General features: G+C 45.3%; 1 protein-coding gene across 5 annotated transcripts in view; it reads left to right on the top strand.

Moving 5' to 3' along the window:
• The window catches only part of LOC122215720 (signal-regulatory protein beta-1-like), a 59747-nt gene extending 45179 nt beyond the window's left edge, over window positions 1-14568 (top strand). For 4 of the 5 annotated variants that reach the window (XM_042931406.1, XM_042931404.1, XM_042931405.1 and 1 more), the window contains 5 exons: window positions 5759-6115; window positions 6809-7129; window positions 7696-8034; window positions 13204-13312; window positions 13819-14568. In XM_042931406.1, the coding sequence (XP_042787340.1) occupies window positions 5759-6115; window positions 6809-7129; window positions 7696-8034; window positions 13204-13312; window positions 13819-13852 (1160 nt within the window). In that variant the 3' untranslated portion in view covers window positions 13853-14568. Of the gene's footprint in view, window positions 1-5258; window positions 5589-5758; window positions 6116-6808; window positions 7130-7695; window positions 8035-13203; window positions 13313-13818 lie in introns of all 5 variants that reach the window. The other variant, XM_042931402.1, reaches the window with a different exon arrangement.
• The last annotated feature ends 3703 nt before the right edge of the window (window positions 14569-18271 follow it).

Raw genomic sequence — 18271 nt, 5'->3', positions numbered from 1 at the left:
ACAAGACTCCTGGGCTAGATGACTTCCCAGGGGAATTCTACCAGACATTTAAAGAAGAGTTAACACCCATTCATCTCAAAATGTTCCAAAACATAGAATGGAAGGAAAGCTTCCAAATTCATTCTACAAAGCCAATAGCTCTTATTCCAGAAACAGGCAAGACCGCACTAAAAAGGACAATGACAGGCCAAATAGCCCTGATGAACCTGGATGCAAAATGTCTCAACAAGGTACAAGGAAACTGAATTCAAAAGTATATTAAAAAAATTATTCACCCTGCTCAAGTGGGAATTATTTTTGGGCTGCATGGCTGGTTCAATACTCACAAATCATTCACCATAATATGCCACATTAATAAAAGAAAAGATGAAAAATATATGATCCTCTCAATGGACGCAGAAAAAGCATTTGACAAAACACACATCCTTTCTTGATAAAAACCCTGAAGAAAGTAGAGAAAGAAACATACTTCAACATCATAATGGCCATATACAAGGACCCACAGCTAGTATTATTGTCAGTAGGGAAAAACTGAGAGCTTTCCCCTAAAGTCAGGAATTCGACAGGGGTGTCCACCCTCACCACTGTTATTCAACATAGTACATAATATTCAACTTCGAGCCTCATCAATAAGACAACAAAAAGAAATAAAAGACGTACAAATTGGCAAGGAAGGAGTCACGCTTTCACTCTTCTCAGAGCAACATGATACTCTAGTTGGAAAATCTGAAATATACCACCAAAACTTTGCTAGAACTGATCATGAATTCAGCAAAGCCACAGAATATAAAATCAATGTACAGAAATCGGTTGCATTTCTATACACCAATAACGAAGCGGCAGAAGAGAAATCAAAGAATAAATCCCATTTACAATTGTATTTTAAAAAAAAAAAAAACATAAGGTGCCTAGGACTGAAGCTAACCAAAGAGATAAAATATCTATTTGCTGAAAACTATAGAAAGCTTATGAAAGAAATTGAAGAAGACACAAAGAAATGAAAAAACATTCCATCTTCACGGACTGGAAGAACAAATACTATCAAAATGTCTATATCGCCCAAAGCAATCTACACATTTAATGCAATTCCTATCAACATAACACTAGCATCCTTCTTAGAGCTAGACCAAACAATTCTAAAATTTGTATGATACCAGAAAAGACCCTGAATAGACAAAGTAATGTTGAAAAAGAAAACCAAAGCTGGAGGCATCACAAGTCCAGACTTCCAGCTCTATTACAAACCTGGAATCATCAAGACACTATGGTACTCCCATTAAACCAACACATGGATCAATGGAACAGAATAGAGAACACAGAAATGGACCCACAAATATATAGCTAAATAATCTTCGACAAAGCAGGATAGAATATCCAATGGAAAAAGGCAGTCCCTTCAGCAAATGTTGCTAGGAAAACTGGAAAGCGATGTGCAAAAAAATGAACCTGGACCTCTTTTAGACCATTCACAAAAATAAATTCAAAATAAATGAATAACCTAAGTGCGAGACAGAAAACCATCAAAATCTTAGAGGAGAAAACAGGCAGCAACCACTTTGATTTCAGTCACAGCAACTTCTTACTACACATGTCTCCAGACGCAAGGGAAATAAAAGCAAAAATGAACTATTGGGACGTCATCAAGATAAAAATCTTCTGCACGGTGAAGGAAATAATCAACAAAACTAAAGGGCAACGGACAGAATGTGAGAAGATATTTCCAAGTGACATATCAGATAATCTATAAAGAACTTATCAAACTCAACACCGGAAAAACAAATAGCCCAGTGAAGAAACGGGCAAAAGACATGAATAGATACTTTTCAAAAAAAAAAAAATCCAGATAGCTAACAAACACATGAAAAGATGCTAACGATCACTCATCATCAGAGAAATACAAATCAAAAACCACAACAAGGTACCAACTCACACCTGGGAAAATGGCTCAAATGCACAACACAGGAAACAACAGATGTTGGATGGATGTGGAGAAAGGGGACCATTTTTGTAGCGTTTGTAGGAATGCAAACTGGTGCAGCCATTATAGAAAACAGTATGTAGGTTCCTCAAGAAATTAAAAATAGAACTGCCCTGTGACCCAGCAATTGCACTACTAGGTATTGATACAAAGGATACAAAAATGCTGATTCAAAGGGACACATGCACCCCAATGTTTATAGCAGCGCTATCAACGATAGCCAAATTATGGAAAGAGACAAAATGTCCATCAACTGATGAATGGATAAAGAAGATGTGGTATATATGTACAATAGAATATTACTGGGTGATCAGATAGAATGACATCTTGCCATTTGCAACAGCGTGGATGGAACTAGGTATATTATGCTAAGTAAAATAAGTCGGGCAGTGAAAGACAAATATCATATGATTTACTCATATGTGGAAATTAAGAAATAAATTCCACATTTATTGAACATAGGGAAGGGAAGGAAAAATAGGATAAAAACAGAAAGGGAGGCAACACTCAAGAGACTCTTAAATGCCGAGAACAAACTGATGATTGCTGGAGGGGTGGTGGGTGGGGAGATGGGCTAAATGGGTGAGGGCCAACAAGGAGGGCACTTGTTGGGATGAGCACTGAATGTTATATGTAAGTGATGAATCCCTGGGTTCTACTCCTGAAAACAACACTACACTGTATATTAACTAACTTGAATTTGAATAAATAAATTTTTTAAAAAAGGATGTGAGTTCTCCAACTATGTTCTGTTTAAGGATTGCTTGATGCTTGCACTCCCTTGAGATCGTATATGAATTTTTAAGGGCTTCTGAAATTTTGCAAAAAAAAAAAAAAAAAAAAGGTGACTGTATTGAATCTGGAGAGCGTTTTAGGTAGTATCGATGAACTCTTCCAATCCACAAACGGTATTTGTTTTTCCATTTATTTATATCACATTTCATTTCTTTCCACAATGTTTTGTACTTTTTGGCATACAGGCCTTTGATCTCCGTGCACAAACCATTCCTATATATTTTATACTTTTTGATGTGTGCATAGTGGAATGGTTTGCAAAATTGTTTACGACTGTTCATCAATAGCATATACAAATGCACCTGATTTTTGACTGTTGGTTTTGTATAGCACACATTAGCTGATTTCATTATTATCTCTAACAGTTTGTTTTTACATGTGAAAACTTTAGGGTTGCAACGCATGAAATCATGTCGTGTGCAAAGAGATAGTTTCACTTATTCCTTTGAAATTTGAATGTTATTTCTTTCTCTTGCCTAATTGCATTCTCTAGGATTCCATTGTGTTCAATGGAAGTGCTGAAAGCAGGCATCCTTGCCTTGTTCAGATTTCCACCATCAAAGGTGATGTCAGCTATAGGTTCTTCACATATGACTTTATATTTTGTGTAAGCTTCCATCTACTCCGAGTTTTTTTTTTATTGTTTTTATCATAAAAAGGTTGACTTTCGCCAAATAATTTTCTACATCAAATGATGACTATGTTATTTTTTCATTCTATCAATGTGGCCTATCACACTGTATAATTTTCATATGTTGAATCCTTCTTACATTCCAGAAAGAAATCCCACTTGGTCATTGTGTATAATTCTTTTAATATGCTGTTGAGTTGTAATTGCTAATGTTTTGTCGAGCATTGTCGCATCAATATCCAGACAAGATACTGGTCTGTAGTTTTGTTGTAGTGCCTTTGTTGGCTTTGGTCTCAGGATAACGCTGCCCTGAGAATGAGTCTCACGATGACCCGAAATAACTTAGGAGTCTTCCTACCGCTTTTATTTTTGGGAATACTTTGAAAAGGATTAGTGTTAAGTTTATCTTTCAGTGTTTGGAAGAATTCGCCAGTGAATCTTCATGATCATGGGCTTTTCTTTGTTGGGAAATTGTTGATTGATTCAAACTCCTTACTAGCAATATTCTATTCATTTTTCTAGTCTTCATTATTCAGTCTTGGTAAATGGTATGTGTCTAGAAATTTGTCCATTTACTCTAGGTTTTCCAATTTATCGGTCTACAATTGTTCGATGTACTCTTTTAGAATCCTGTGCATTTATAGAAAAATACTTAATAATGTCTTTCTCTTATATCTGATTTCAGTTCATGAAATCTTCTCAATCTCTCTCTGTTACTCAATCTAGCTAAAGTTTTGTCAACTATGTTGGTTTCTGAAGAGCTACTCTTGGGTTTACTGATTTTCTCTGTTGTTCATGTATTCACAATTTACTTATCTCTACATTAGTCCTTTTTATTTCCTTCATTCTGCTTGCTTTGTGTTAATTCTTCTTCTTTTTCTGATTTATTAAGCTGTATACTTGTTAATGACTTGTGATCTTTCCTCTCTTTAAATGTCGGCATTACAAATATAAATTTCCCTCCATGGTTGCTTTCAGTGCAGAGTGTAGGTTTTGGCATGTTGTATTTCCATTTCCATTCATCTCAAGGTGTTCTCTAATTTCCCTAAGAGTGTGTTCTTGTATTTCAATACATTGGAGAAGATTCAATTTCACTTCTGTTGTTGATTTCTAGTTTTATTTCACAACTCTCACCAGTTCACTGCTTGAAAAGCCCTTCTTCCAGATTGCAGTATGGTGCCTTCTCAGCCTGTATAATTTGGACTCATACAAAGGGTTTGTTTGTTTGTTTGTTTGTTTTGTTTCGTTTCATTTTTTATGGTAACTGGTTTCTGTAACAATCTGGGGAGACATGTGTGGGAGACAGGACAATGGCTTCTCCAAGATGACCATATCTTAATATACATAAAATGTGAATATTTTTCTTTATTCAGCCAAAGAAATTTTGCCAAAATGATTAGGTTAGACTCTTGACATGAGGAGATTATCCCAGATTATCACCGTGGCCCCATTTTATTCACAAGAGTCCTTATAAGAAGGGGGCAGGAAAGTCAAAGTTAGAGAATGACAAGTAACAATACAAGCAAAAATTTGGAATGATAGAAAATTGGGAAGATGAAAAGAATTGTGGGCAGCTTCTAGAATTTGGATGGCAAGGAACAACATCCAGAAGAAATACAGCTCAGCTGCCCTTTGTGTTGAGCCCAACAACACCAATTTTGGACTCTTAATCTCCAGAATAACAAAATCGTACCTTTATGCAGTTTTCAGGCACTACATTTTTAATCATTTGTTTCACTGCGTTAGGAAATATTTTAATATAATATGATTGCTTTCTAGTAAAAAAAACCTAGGTATTTTAAACACTCCTTTACCTTTCATTTAGCTAGCTACATGTTTATTATGTGTTGGCAGGTCTTCCCATCACTGTCTCTCACATATCCAGATTGATGGATAAGACCCCCACCTGTACATGTGCTTGTGGAAGAGAGAAGTTGATCCAGAGAGGTTCCAGAAGCTAAACCCACAGCCCAGAAACTACATCCATCACTTCCGCTCACACACAATGGTCTAAAGAAGTCTCACGGCCCCACTGAATGCAAGGGACCAGAGAGTGTAACACCCCAAGGGGCCAGAACACAGACAAGCAGGATCATTTGGCGAAGCACGACGCTTTCAGAGAGGGCTGGGGCCATCCGCCTGCGTGTGCCACATCACTGAATCTCTCTCTGTTTTGCTTTCCTCGTATGTAACAGGGTCTCGTGTGACAGGCTCGTCGCGAGGGCTACATGCCATGCACGCACAGCGTGCTGACCTCACGGTGTGCACTCAGTGAAGGCTGTTGTGGATAAACACTTGCGCGGACGGACAGGATCGCACAAGGATGCTAAATAGCTGTTTTGTTCTCCCCCCAGGTGTGGCAGGTGAGGCGGAACTGCAGGTGATCCAGCCCGAGAAGTCGGTGTCTGTGGCGGCCGGACAGACAGCCACTCTGCGCTGCATCCTGACCTCCCTGCAGCCCTCTGGGAAGGTCGAGTGGTTCAGGGGCACAGGGCCAGGCCGGGAGTTAATCTTCAGTTCCAGAGGAGACCCTCACTCCCCTCGAGTAACAAATGTTTCAGACGCCACAAGGAGAAACAACATGGACTTTTCCATCCGCATCAGTAACATCACCCCGGAAGACACGGGAACCTACTACTGTGTGAAGTTCCAGAAAGGGAACCCCGATGTGGAGTTTAAGTCTGGACCAGGCACCCAGGTCACCGTGAGCGGTGAGTATCGCTCCGTCCCCTGGTTGTGACAGCAAGTCAGTAAGAATGCCCTCCACTGTCTGAGCAACAGATAAGGATCAGGTGCTTTGGCGGGTGCCCCTGAATCAGCCCCTTCCACGGATCAGGAAAGTTGAGGCCTGGAGAGCTTGTGCTATTTGCTGAAGGCCCCACAGCTGGTAAACGGTGGGGAAATCTGGAACCGCGGTCTGCAGGTTCCCAGCTCTTCCTTTTTTCAATCCTGACCAGCCCTCTGGTTCCCAGGATGAGAGACTGAAAGTCTGGGAGACATGCTAGTCACAAGGCCCATCCTCACATCTGCCTCCAAATAGCACTCATGTCGATGTGTCCAGAATCCTCCACACTCGGCATTTACTAAGCACCTGCTATGCGCAAGCTCTGTTCTGGGTACTGTAGGAGGAGGAGGTGGAGACCGAGAGTGACACCCACCAGAAATATCCTTCCTGTGCCCAGATTGGTGGGAAGTCCCCTGGCAGACAAGACAAGGGGGACTTTGAACTGAGGCTGGAATTGCACGCGGGCCCTGCCCCTGACTCAGTCTCCGACACCGCCCTCCCAACACTATCAGCAGGGCTAAAACATAACCCATGCGAGGGTTCTGCACAGTGTCACATACCTGTCGTTGCTGAGGATGACCAGAGTCATGCTTACTGCTCGTAAATGCTCCTCTTGCAGCCAAACCCTCTCCCCCCGTGGTGTCGGGCCCCACGGCCAGGGCCACACCTGAGCAGACTGTGAGCTTCACCTGCGAGTCCCACGGCTTCTCCCCCAGAAACGTCACCCTGAAATGGTTCAAAAACGGGAATGAGCTGGCAGCCTCCCAGACCACCGTGGACCCAGAGGGAGACAGCGCTTCCTACAGCATCTTCAGCACAGCCAGGCTGCCGCTGGCCCCGGGGGACGTTCGCTCCCAGGTCATCTGCGAGGTGGCCCACGTGACCCTGCAGGGGGGCCCTCCTCTTCGTGGGACTGCCAACTTGTCCGAGACCCTCCGAGGTAGATGCCCGTCACCCCCGGCCCAAGCCCAGCTCCGGCCCCCAAGCCTCCCAGCCTGCCCCTCCCCCACTCCGTGCTCCCAGCCTTCCATCCCCTGGAACCTGCCTCCTGACAGACCCTCCCAACCACCGGGCACCCAGGGGTACCGTCACCTCCTCCTGTTTTGACGGCAGTTCCGGGTGAACACCTACCGTGCTAGGTAGTTCGATTTACTTTCCCAGAGCCACTCCAATTATTGAGCACCTACTGTAATCCAGCCACTGTGTGCTCGGTGATTTCATGGATTTTGCTAGTTATTCGATTCCAAATGCATGCTGGGGGCTCGATTTCACTCATCATTACCCTAATAGGAGCTACCAGTCCTTGAGCACCTACTGTGTACTGGGCACTGTGCTTAGGGATTTCACTCACATGCAAAGACTACCCTCAGTGTTTGAGCACCAGCTGTATGCCTAGCACTGATCTGGGTGATTCCCTTGCTGCGTGGGGGGAGCTAAGTTCTCGAGCCCCTCCCCGGTGACGTGTCTGTTCCATGAGGTCAGAGCTTCTGCTCTGTGCTGTTTCAGTTCCACCCACCTTGGAGGTTGCCCAGCAACCCGTGACAGGGGACCAGGTGAAGGTCATTTGCCAAGTGAAGAAGTTCTACCCCCAGCGCCTCCAGCTGACCTGGTTGGAGAACGGACACGTGTCCCGAACAGAAATGGCCTCAATGGCCTCGAACCTCATAGAGAACAAGGATGGGACCTTTAACTGGACGAGCTGGCTCCTGGTGAATTTATCCGCCCACAGGGAAGATGTGGTTTTCACCTGCCAGGTGCAGCAAGACGGGCAGCCCGTGGTCACCAAAACCCATACCCTTGTGGTCTCTGCCCACCAGAAGGACCAGGAAGCCCATACGACCCACGGTGAGTCCGAGATGCCAACTGACCTGGCACTTTAAATTCTATCTTTTCTTTTTTTATGTGAAAAGCAGTCATTCATGCCTATTATAGAATAATCTAGAGGTCTACAGACATAAAGTAGAATTTTGATATGAGCTTCCCTCCCCAAAGCTCGTGCTCCAAGAGTGACCACTGTTAAGATTTTGGTACATAGCTTTTTAGATCTTTTGACATAACCATGCATTAGAGAAGGAAACAACAGAGGGAGGGAGATGATCTTGTCGCTAGCATCTTGCCTCCTGCACCTTCACCTGACAGTAATTATGTCACCACGCCAGGCCAGCCACATCCTCCTTCTGTTCCTTCTCACCTGGGCTTCATATCGATCCTTCTTACACCCTTCTAACCCCTTCTCAGCAAAGGTCTGAACTTGCCACTCTGAAATTCTGGACGGGAACCCTGAGGACAGAGTGTTGAGTCTGGACCAGGCTCCCAGGTGACCATGGGTGCTCACAGCACAAACCACCTTTGTCCCCTGCTTTGGGACAACAGGCCAGCAATAATCATGATTACTCACTGCACATTTACTTTATGCCAATTCCAGTTCATTTCTGATCTGCTACAACCACCCTGGGAATTTGGAAGTTTACAGGACCAACTCAGGGAGCAATGGGGGACAGATGGAGAAGATGTCCTGCCCTTAGTCCAGGTGATGGGCTAAACCAATCAAGAGAAACGTGAGTCCCCGAGGACAGGGACCACCAGCCTATAAGACAAGCGTGTTAGAGATAACAGCTGGGCATTGTCCCAAAGACCTACAGGTCCCCTTTCTATGACCAAATTGTATCTTATCTCACTCTTATAATATATGGAGGAGTTTGAGCCATGTTACCAGGAGTCTTTGTTCCAGAAGACCTTTCAAAGGCCCATTCCCTTCTAACATACCCCATGACACTGTCCTCATTGCTGGGTCAACACTGGGTCACCGAGTGTCCATGACCCTGCCTGCCAACTAGGAGAGGAGAGATAGGAAGGGGAGAACAACTTCTCTTAACACTAGAGGTACTGCCTAACTGCGTCCACTAATGACTCAGTCATGGATGCACATCCAGTTGCAAATGGAGTCCATAATTGTGTGGTCATGTGATTAATGACTTTTGTTTTTCAACACAGCCAGTACCATTACATACTTTGTAAAATTAACAGTAATTTCCCACTATCAGCTAAAATGGAACCTATATTCGGATTTTCCAAAATTTCTTCTAAGACTTTATTCTGTGTACCAAATTTGGTTTTATTTCATCTTGAAATGCTTGCAAAAACTTTCCTGTGAAACCACATGGGACTCCACAATTCCTTTTTACATATATATATCCATATATATATATATGGATATATATATAAAGAGAGAGAGTATGAATAGCTAGGGCTACTCAAATTCTTCACTTTATATTGGATGCTTGTGGATGCTTGAGGAAGCTGGTCCATTTTCTTGAGTTGTCCAATTTCTACCCACAGAGTTCTCATCATATTACCTTTGTATCCTTTTGATGTCTGTAGGGTCTGTAGTGATATCATATTTCTTTCCTGATATCGGAACTATTTCCCTTTTATTTCATTGTCAGAATTACTACAAGTTTTTCCATTTTATTGATCTTTTCCACAAACTCTTTTGTTTTGGTGATTTCCTCTATGGTGTATTTTCAATTTCATTGTTTTTTCTCCTCTTTTTTTCCCCCATTCTGCTTGACTGGGGTTTATTTTGCTCCTCCTCATTTTTCGAAATGGGAGCTAGGATGATTGATACTAGTCTGTCTTTGTTTGAATGCCACACCTGGACTTCCTTCTGCACTTGGGGAGTCAGGAGTGTGGAGCCAGGATACCTGGGGCTGTGTTCTTCCAGACTGCAGGCATCTAGACTGCCTGACTTCCTCTTCCACCTTTCAGAGTCCTCCTATTCTTGGACCTCATATGATTTCCAGGGGTCAGTCTTATACGGAACCAGGAAGGCAGGAAGAGGCAAATCAACACCACCTCTTCTGGACTGGCCTGGGTTAGGTTTTTAGTCTTTGGCCTTGCACTAGAACTCATACTAGGGCTGTTAACTTCTGGTGCTTCCAGTGTGCCTGAACTAGCAAACTTGCTTGTGTGCTAAGACCGGAAATGGACATTAGGGTTGTCTGGGCTGGAGAGCTGGATGCCTATGTGACCCTGCTGCACCAGGATGCCACAGCCTCCCCTGGGCATCCCAGGGCTCCAGTCACTGCGATAATTGGCCCAACGGGTTGGAATAAGAATGCACATCTTTCGGTTCACGTTTATGGTATTGAGGTATTTTATAACACTTCTAGTTTAAGAAACCTCTGTTCTCTCAGTATAGCATCACCGGGTATGTTAAAGGGGTTGGTTGGCCGGTTTGGGCATTTGGAGGACAGAGGTTCTGAGTCCTCTGATCTTTCTGTTCTTCTTTCAGGATGCCACGTGTGCCTGTCCCATTTTTCCTTCTTCCCTTCACCACTCAACTTTGAAACAGCACCTCTTGAATCTCGTTTGTCTTTCCCCCAAAATTATGCATTTTAAATCATGCCTGCCCCCTTTATGCACATCTATCTTTTTAAATTTCCCTGACTCCCTGCATCAGGTTCCTATTGCTGCTGTAATCATTAGCACACGCTTAGTGGCTTCAAACAACACAATTTTTTTCTTCCACTTCTAGAGGCAGAAAGTCTACAATGAGTTGGCAGGGCTGCATTCCATCTGGGGGAGCAGGGGGACAGTCTGTGTCCTTGCTGTTCCAGCTCCTAGGGTCCCGTTCCGGACTACCCTCTGCTGCGGTCAATATGCCTCCTGCTCCCACTCTCCTGCCTCCCTCCTTCACTTGTAAAGGTCTCTGTGATTCCGTTGGCTCACTCCGATAGTCCAAGATAATGACCCACTCAAGACCATAGCTGGTTACCACACAGTCTACCTTGCCATGTCAGGGACCACAGACTCTGGGGAATCGGGGCCAACCATCTTAAGTCAGGCATACTTTGAAACTATTTTCTGTGATCTGTGTCCTGATGTGCAGGACACATTTCCAATATTTTCTCATTGAAGTTGGATTTAATATTGGCAGCAGGATTTCTAAAAAACTCTCAGGCATCTTGTATAACTGCCCTTGTCTTCTTCACCTGCCCTTTCCTATGGCTGGTGAGGGTGGGAGGGCAGCAGTGTAAGCTATTGTGCCTTCAGATTGTGTGATATTTCCCTTTTGTCTCCCAGACATTTTGGAGTTTGGCCATTGCTCTTCAAGGACTTCTGAAAGCCAGGTTTCCATAGAATTTTCTGTCCTTTTATTGTTTTTTCTTTGGGTTCAGAAGCTGTATTCAGAGATGAGTAGCTAAGCTGCTGCCTTGTCCTCAGCAGACACAAGTGCCCTGAGGGCTTTGAATGCCTTGGCCCCAAAGTCCCTATCCCACATCAGTACTTGTCTCCCGTATTTCCCCATCACGGCCCTGTTCTAGCAGAGCAGTATACTGAAGCTGAGAATTCAATCCTCTTTGTAGCACCAATATTCTTATAATTATGTTGGACCCAATTATGTCCTCAGCTTTTTCTGCTCTCGGGATCTAATAGGTGGGAGTCTACAATGTTGCCCAAAAGTCCTCTTTCACATATGACCTATCATGAGAGATCAACCAGTCTGAGTTCTGCATTGTCTTTCCCTGAAGGGTTGATGCTCAGCAACACTCATCCACCCAAGAGTTCTTATAATTCCCAACCGATTTCCAGATTACCAGGTTACCCCCGACCTCTACTTACTCCATCCCAGGTCACCACTGTGAGCTTTTAGCAGTGACAATAGCAGGGAAAGCTGGGACCTTCCCCTGTTCTTCTGCCCACAAGACAGGGGACCTCTTGGCCAGCCAGCTGATTGAGACCCAGGTCGGTATCTGCACATTAGAGCTGGTTTCCAGACCCCTCCCAGACAAACTCCACAGGTCAACTGTATTGGGAAGCAAACTCTAACATCATATGAGAAGGGAGAAACCTCACTGTGGTGTGGTGCCCATTCACAGCTATGAGTTAGAGAAGGAGGAAAGACTGGCAAAAGGAGATATTGAACACAATGCAGCACAGAAAAGTCATACTTGCACAGAGAACAGACGAACTGGATGCTATTTTTGCCTTATTTTAAATGGTGCAGAGGGGCAAAACCTCTGTACCCGAACTTCCTCCAGTCCTCTGCTGCACGCTGCCCTCTAGAGCAGGTGCAAACATGGGCAATGCAGCTTTTTCAACTGAGAAAAAATTCCAGAGGGCCACCCAGCTGAGACCTGCCGTCCCCCAACACACCAAGGGTAAAAATGGTGGGTCTTTGCTCCTTCCTCTAAGATTATTCCGTATATTTCGAAAACGTATTTGAATTTCTTGATGTAAATCTAAGAGCAAAATCCAGTCACTGTAAAAAGGCAAAGAATCTGAAGTTATGCATGCAGACCCAATGATCTACGTGCAAAAGAACAATGTCATTACCTGATGTTGGTACTGGGGTCCAGGGGCGCGGGATGGTGTTTGAAGCCCCTCCCAGTTTTAGACCCCATTTCCTTTCCTAACCAGGGTGTTCTCCAGCCAGCAGGTCTTGTGAGGTCAGGCCACCCCGAGGGCTCCCTCAGCACAAGAACATGGGGTCGTCGAGGCTCGCGTGTGGAACAAAGAAGGGCAGACTTGCACCTTGCTCACCTTGACACTGTCCTTCCTCTACTTGAGGCCAGGCTGACATTCGTTCCTATGACCCTGAGAGGTTGGACTGTCCTAGTCCAAACACAAGGTCTCAGATTCATCCTAAGGACAGCAGAGTCCCACTCATCTTGTGACCCTCAGTAAATTATGAGCCTGTTCCTTCCTCAGAAGAGAGTGTCAGACCTGCCCCATTGGGTGTGGGGAACAAGTCAGCAAACCTCACTTACATGTTACTGAGTGCTCATGTCTCCAGCCCTTCCCTCAGGAAGGACACCCAGTAGCCTGAGGAGAGGTGAGCAAGATGAGGTACTTCTTATCCTGAATTCTGCCTCGGGGCTCTCACAGGGGAAATTCATGAGCTTCAGAGCATAGATGGATGCAGGTTCCCTCAGATGGAGTAAGTCGAGGCCCCTGGGAGTGGACTCCTGGATCCCTCTCTGATGCTGCCTCCTGTCCCTTCATTTCCAGATCGAGAACTGTCCACTCCACTCCTGGTGGCTCTCTTCCTGGGCCCCAAGCTGCTGCTGCTCGTCTCTGTCTCTGCCATCTATGGCCACAGGAAGCAATGGATTCACTGGTGAGATATGGACAAGGAGGGCAGGGCCAGGTCAGTCCCAGAAGGAGCCAGGTCAGTGGAAGGGGCAGCCCGCAGGTCACACAGGGTCAGCGCCCACCTGGAATAAAGAGCAGGTGACGCACCTCCCTTCATATCCTCTGGAGCCTCAGGGATCCCTCTGGGAGGTTCCCAACTCCCAGGATGACTATTGGGTCCTGTAAGAGGTGGATGGGGTCAAGGGCTATGAAAGGATGTACAGAGAGACCTACAGCTTCTGGGAAGGGAGTGGGCTAAGTGAGCAACACCTGGGTGGGAAACCCCACAGAAACCATCTCTAGATTATTTGGGCGCAAGGTGTCCACATTTAGAGGAATGCTGACAGGTGCCCGCTGGCTGCTCTGAGGACGGCTCCCGCTCTGACCCTCCGTGGGGCAGACTGGAAAGGATGGGGAAGGGGGATCAGGACCTAGGGAGGAAGGCTGAGGAGGCACAGTCCATGTCAGGGACTTTCTGCCCTCTCACTACAGGTGTCCCGGGAGGAAAACAGCACCGAGGACATAGGAGACACGTGGAGAACATTTCTGGAATGATGAGCAGATAATGAAATGTGAACATGGGTCCACGGCTCCTTCCTTCCTCCCCTGCTACATGCCATCCTCGGTCTCTGCTGCCTCCTTCCTTCCCTGAGGGGCCCAGCCTAAGACAAGGAACAACTAGAAGCTTCCACAACCCTGCCCCACATGCCTGCTTCCCCAGAGACCCAGCTGCCCACAGTTCCTGCTGTTCCTCCTCAAAGACCTCGATGCCCCCAGAGCTGGGTCTTCCCACCTATTCCCGAGCAGGGGCCATGGGAACGTCTGTGGAGACTGACACATGGATATCTTACTAGAATGAGACAAGCAAGTCCTGGTACACACACCAGTCTATCTCGCATCCATCTTCTGGGGACGGTGGTCATGAACTACACATTCAAGTCCATGCTCCAACAGGTTACTCCTGCCAACCCCCCGTCTCCCCAGCCTTGGTAAGGTTCTTCAATCCCTCTTAAATAGAAACGAATCCCATCTTGGTTTGAAGGGGAAAAAAGGATCCTCCTTCCTCTTTGCCTACCTGCCCTATTCCTCAATTCCAGAGAGAAGATTCCCTCCTCTCCCTGTGATGGGAACACTAGCTCTTCTGTCACCTTCATCCTTCCCAATCCCCCTGCTCATGTACACACGCTGGCAGTACAGAAGACAGGAGCCTTCCTTGATTTCCTTCTTTATATCCCATTTCAAATCTGCCTTCCTAATGTATGTCCAGCGACCAGACGGTGTTAAACCATCTACATCTGGACAGAAAAAGAAGCCCAATTTGTAGTGCTTGTCCACTTCTGTGGCGTCTACACTCCCAACGTGGCCAATTTCAAGCTGCCAACAGTGGAACAACTAGCTTGCAAAATTCTTGGAAAGCTCTCAGGAGCGAGCTCTCCTCCCGCCCACCAGGGAGTTCCACCCAGCACCTGCACACTGCTCACTCCCGGGCTGCCCCCTGGTCCCGGCCACCAGCATCCCTTCCTGGACCATTGCCACGTCCCTAACAGACTCTCCAGGTTCAGCCACAGTGATCCTACAGAAACGGAAGTCCGATTGTATCCTTCCTCTGTTTCTTCCCCCTACAGATAAGCATGGCTCCGTTTCTCCCTCTTTCAAGCTCTCCAGTCATGTCACTTTATTAAAAACACCTTCCTTAAACCACCCACATAAAATATCAATTCCTGTCTCTCACTCTTTGTTCCCACAGCTCATACCCAAACTGAATTCTTTTCCTAGAACTTAAGACCAGCCAACATGATAAATGGAGACAGTGCTCACTTGCACAGTGATGCAGGACCAAAACAATGACGGGTGCAGCTGAAACCAGGCGACATGATCTCAATAATCAGAGGGAAAAGCAACAATTTTTCTGTGAACTTTAGAAACTTTTTTCAACACATTGGGAACCCCCAACTGCCAGTTATGAATGTACAGAGACATGAAAAGACAGTAAAACTATTACCCATTTGGTAAACACTCATTTGAAACATTAGAAACGTTGAAAGGTGGGGCGCCTGGGTGACTCAGTCAGTTAGGCGTCCACCTCTTTGATTTTGGCTCAGGTCATGATCTCACAGTTCATGGTTTCGAGCCCTTCATTGGGCTCTGGCTGGAGAGCAGAGAGGCTGCTTGGGATTTCTCTCTCCCCCTCCCTCTGCCTCTCCTGACTTGCTCTCTGTGTCTTAAAAAATAAAACAAAAAACATTAAAATTTTTTTTTAATTAAAAAAAAAGAAACCTTGAAAAGGGAAGTGGTTTATTTTTTTTAAAGACTTACCTAGAGTAGTTTGTGGAGAGTGCTTGCCTTCTTGTAACTAACTGCACAGTTTACAAGAAAACAAGCATCTCAATGATCTTACCTGCTTCTCAATTGGGATTAGATTGCAACGTTGCTGCACTTCCAATGCTGTGAACGCCTGACAACATATTCGTGAACATTTTCTGGTGTCACATCTTCTGGGACATCGTCTCCCCACCCCTACCCCTTTCCTCAGTCACGTGGTAAGTTTGCATTCACTCTCCTCCTCTGGCTGCATATCTAGACTCTGGAAACGGTATCCCTGGCAGCATTCCCATGAAGGTCTCTGTGTCTTGATGAACCCCACTCACATTGAGTTTGAACTTCAGCTGCAGCCTCAGCTCTTCTCATTTCTCCTACACACGTTCAGTTTGGTCCCCATCCCCTTTTTTCATTTTTTACTTTCATACAATGTCACCCGGGTTCATCTCGGGGCAGGGGGACCAGGAGACAACATAACCACCTGCTTTGCAATTGTGGTAAACAAACATCACAACCCCAATATCCTGGCACCCTGATCTTAGACTTCCAGGATTCAGAACGGAAGGAATTGGTTCCTGTTGTGCAAGACATCCAGTTTATGGTGTTTTCTTACAGCAGCACAAGCCAAGACAAAATCTAATAAATTATGAACTTTGCTTAATGAGCAGGTACCAATATTGACTCATTAATGATAACAAATGTACCGTACTACTGTAAGACATTAATAAGAGGGGAAACTGTGTGAAGCTGTATATTGCAACTCTGTATGACTGTGGCAGTTTTTTCTAAATGTAAAACCGTTTCACAAAATTAAGTCTATTAAAAAAAAATTGCAACATCTTGTCTTCAGCTGACTCTCTGCCTTTTGAGCTCCCTTGGGGGAAAATTTAAGGAAACAAATGGTGGGGAGATTTCGTGTTAATATTCAGGTTTTATTTCACTTCGGGTTTGAGGTTCCTTCTCCTCCTTCCTCTGTCCTCTGCCAGAGCTCACTCGAGAGCCAGGCACTCCGAGATCTCAGAAGGAGCTGAATCCCAGTCCCCCATGATACTCATTCTAAATGCTTCCGAGTAGTAAAGCCCAGGTTAGTCCAGGTGTGAACAGAGAACTCTGGTCCCCAGGGTAGTTTTAAGACCTGATGTAGGGGGCAGTTAATCCATATCCTGAACCCAAGGAACAGAGTTGGAAGGGGCTCTGCAGAGCAAGGTGGATGCTGTGATATACCAGGTCTCAGGAGGTGGCCCTCACCTGTCACCCTCTTTACGATGGCCTCAGGTGAGGAGAGCTACCGTGCCCAAGGTCATCCCTGGTAACAACCTAACTCCGGAACACACGGGACATCAGCTCAGGTTGTCATTGAGACCTCACTGCAGCTCAGCTTCTTCTAAACATTCTTGCTCCCTTCTTCTCCCCTCCACAGGTTTGTTCTTAAAAGTACTCCCTGAAAATGACCTGCTTGTTAATATCCATCGCAACATCTGTTGCCCAGGGAAGCCAAGGTGAACAAGAGATTGTGACCAGTACCAGAAAAAGATGGGGATCTTTTGTCTCTAGGGGCCAAGCCACTCCTGGAAGAATGGATTGTTTACACTGCCACATCCCATATACATGTAACACATACCACATCCCATACTCCATATACCATACAAAATATACCGTATATCATATACCAAACACTCTGGGTATATAAAAGCAATGAGAAACCACAAAACTGTTTATGCAAGAAGGGGTATAACCAGATGTGTGTTGTAGAAACCATCTTGGATAAAGGAGAAGGTAGAGCTTACACCGGGCAAAACAAGACGGGGGTAGCCTATTAGGAAGTAATAGTTTTCACTGAGGGAAGCGATGATGATGGAGATGGAGAAATACATATTTAGGAGGTAAAATAGATATTTAGGAGGTAAAACTAACAGGGCCTCTAGCAGGCAGATGAGAGTGGACAAGTCAGGATGCAGAACATGGGTTACTTCTTGGTGTGACCAAATGGATAGAGGATGTGCCACATACTGAACGGGGTGGAAAGAGTAGGAGAATGTCTGAGTGCAGACTATGAGCTCAGGGTTGAATATTTGAATATACACATGAAGATCTCAAAGTCAAAGGATATATAGGTCAGTCACCAAGAAGTGGATTCAGGATTAGAACCTTGATTGCATCTGGTTACAAATCCACTGCCCTTGACCATCAAGGCACAAAATATCCCAGTCCCTGAAGAGGTTAGAGCCTGATGGAAGGTGTGAAGTCTCCTGGAGGTTGGAGGAAGGGAGAGATGCTGGAGGCTGGAGGAAAGATGCTCAGTGGGGACCATGGATGGCTTCCCAGCATGGAATTTGTCATTCCAGGACAATGTGAGAGGATGGTGACATCCCTGGGAGAGGGGAGTCTTGTCATCTCCTATGGGCAGTTTGGGCCTGCTCTGCATGCTCCTCTTGCTCAACCACCCCCCTGAACTTAACATCCTGTAGATCCCTAAGAGGAGACAGGGCTCACAAGGAACCAGTTGCAAAATAGCCCTGGCAGTAAGTGCATGGCAATGGACTCGTGGACATGAAGGGTCATCAGTCTTGTGTGGGCTGAGAGTCTCCAGACACAAGCATTGTGCTTGAGTAGAGCCCGTTCCGGT

This window comes from Panthera leo, chromosome A3 (genome assembly GCF_018350215.1).
Source record: "Panthera leo isolate Ple1 chromosome A3, P.leo_Ple1_pat1.1, whole genome shotgun sequence".
Classification (NCBI taxonomy): Eukaryota; Metazoa; Chordata; class Mammalia; order Carnivora; family Felidae; genus Panthera; species Panthera leo.
Note: the sequence above shows the minus strand (reverse complement) of the source record. Positions and strands in the feature narration are given on the sequence as shown.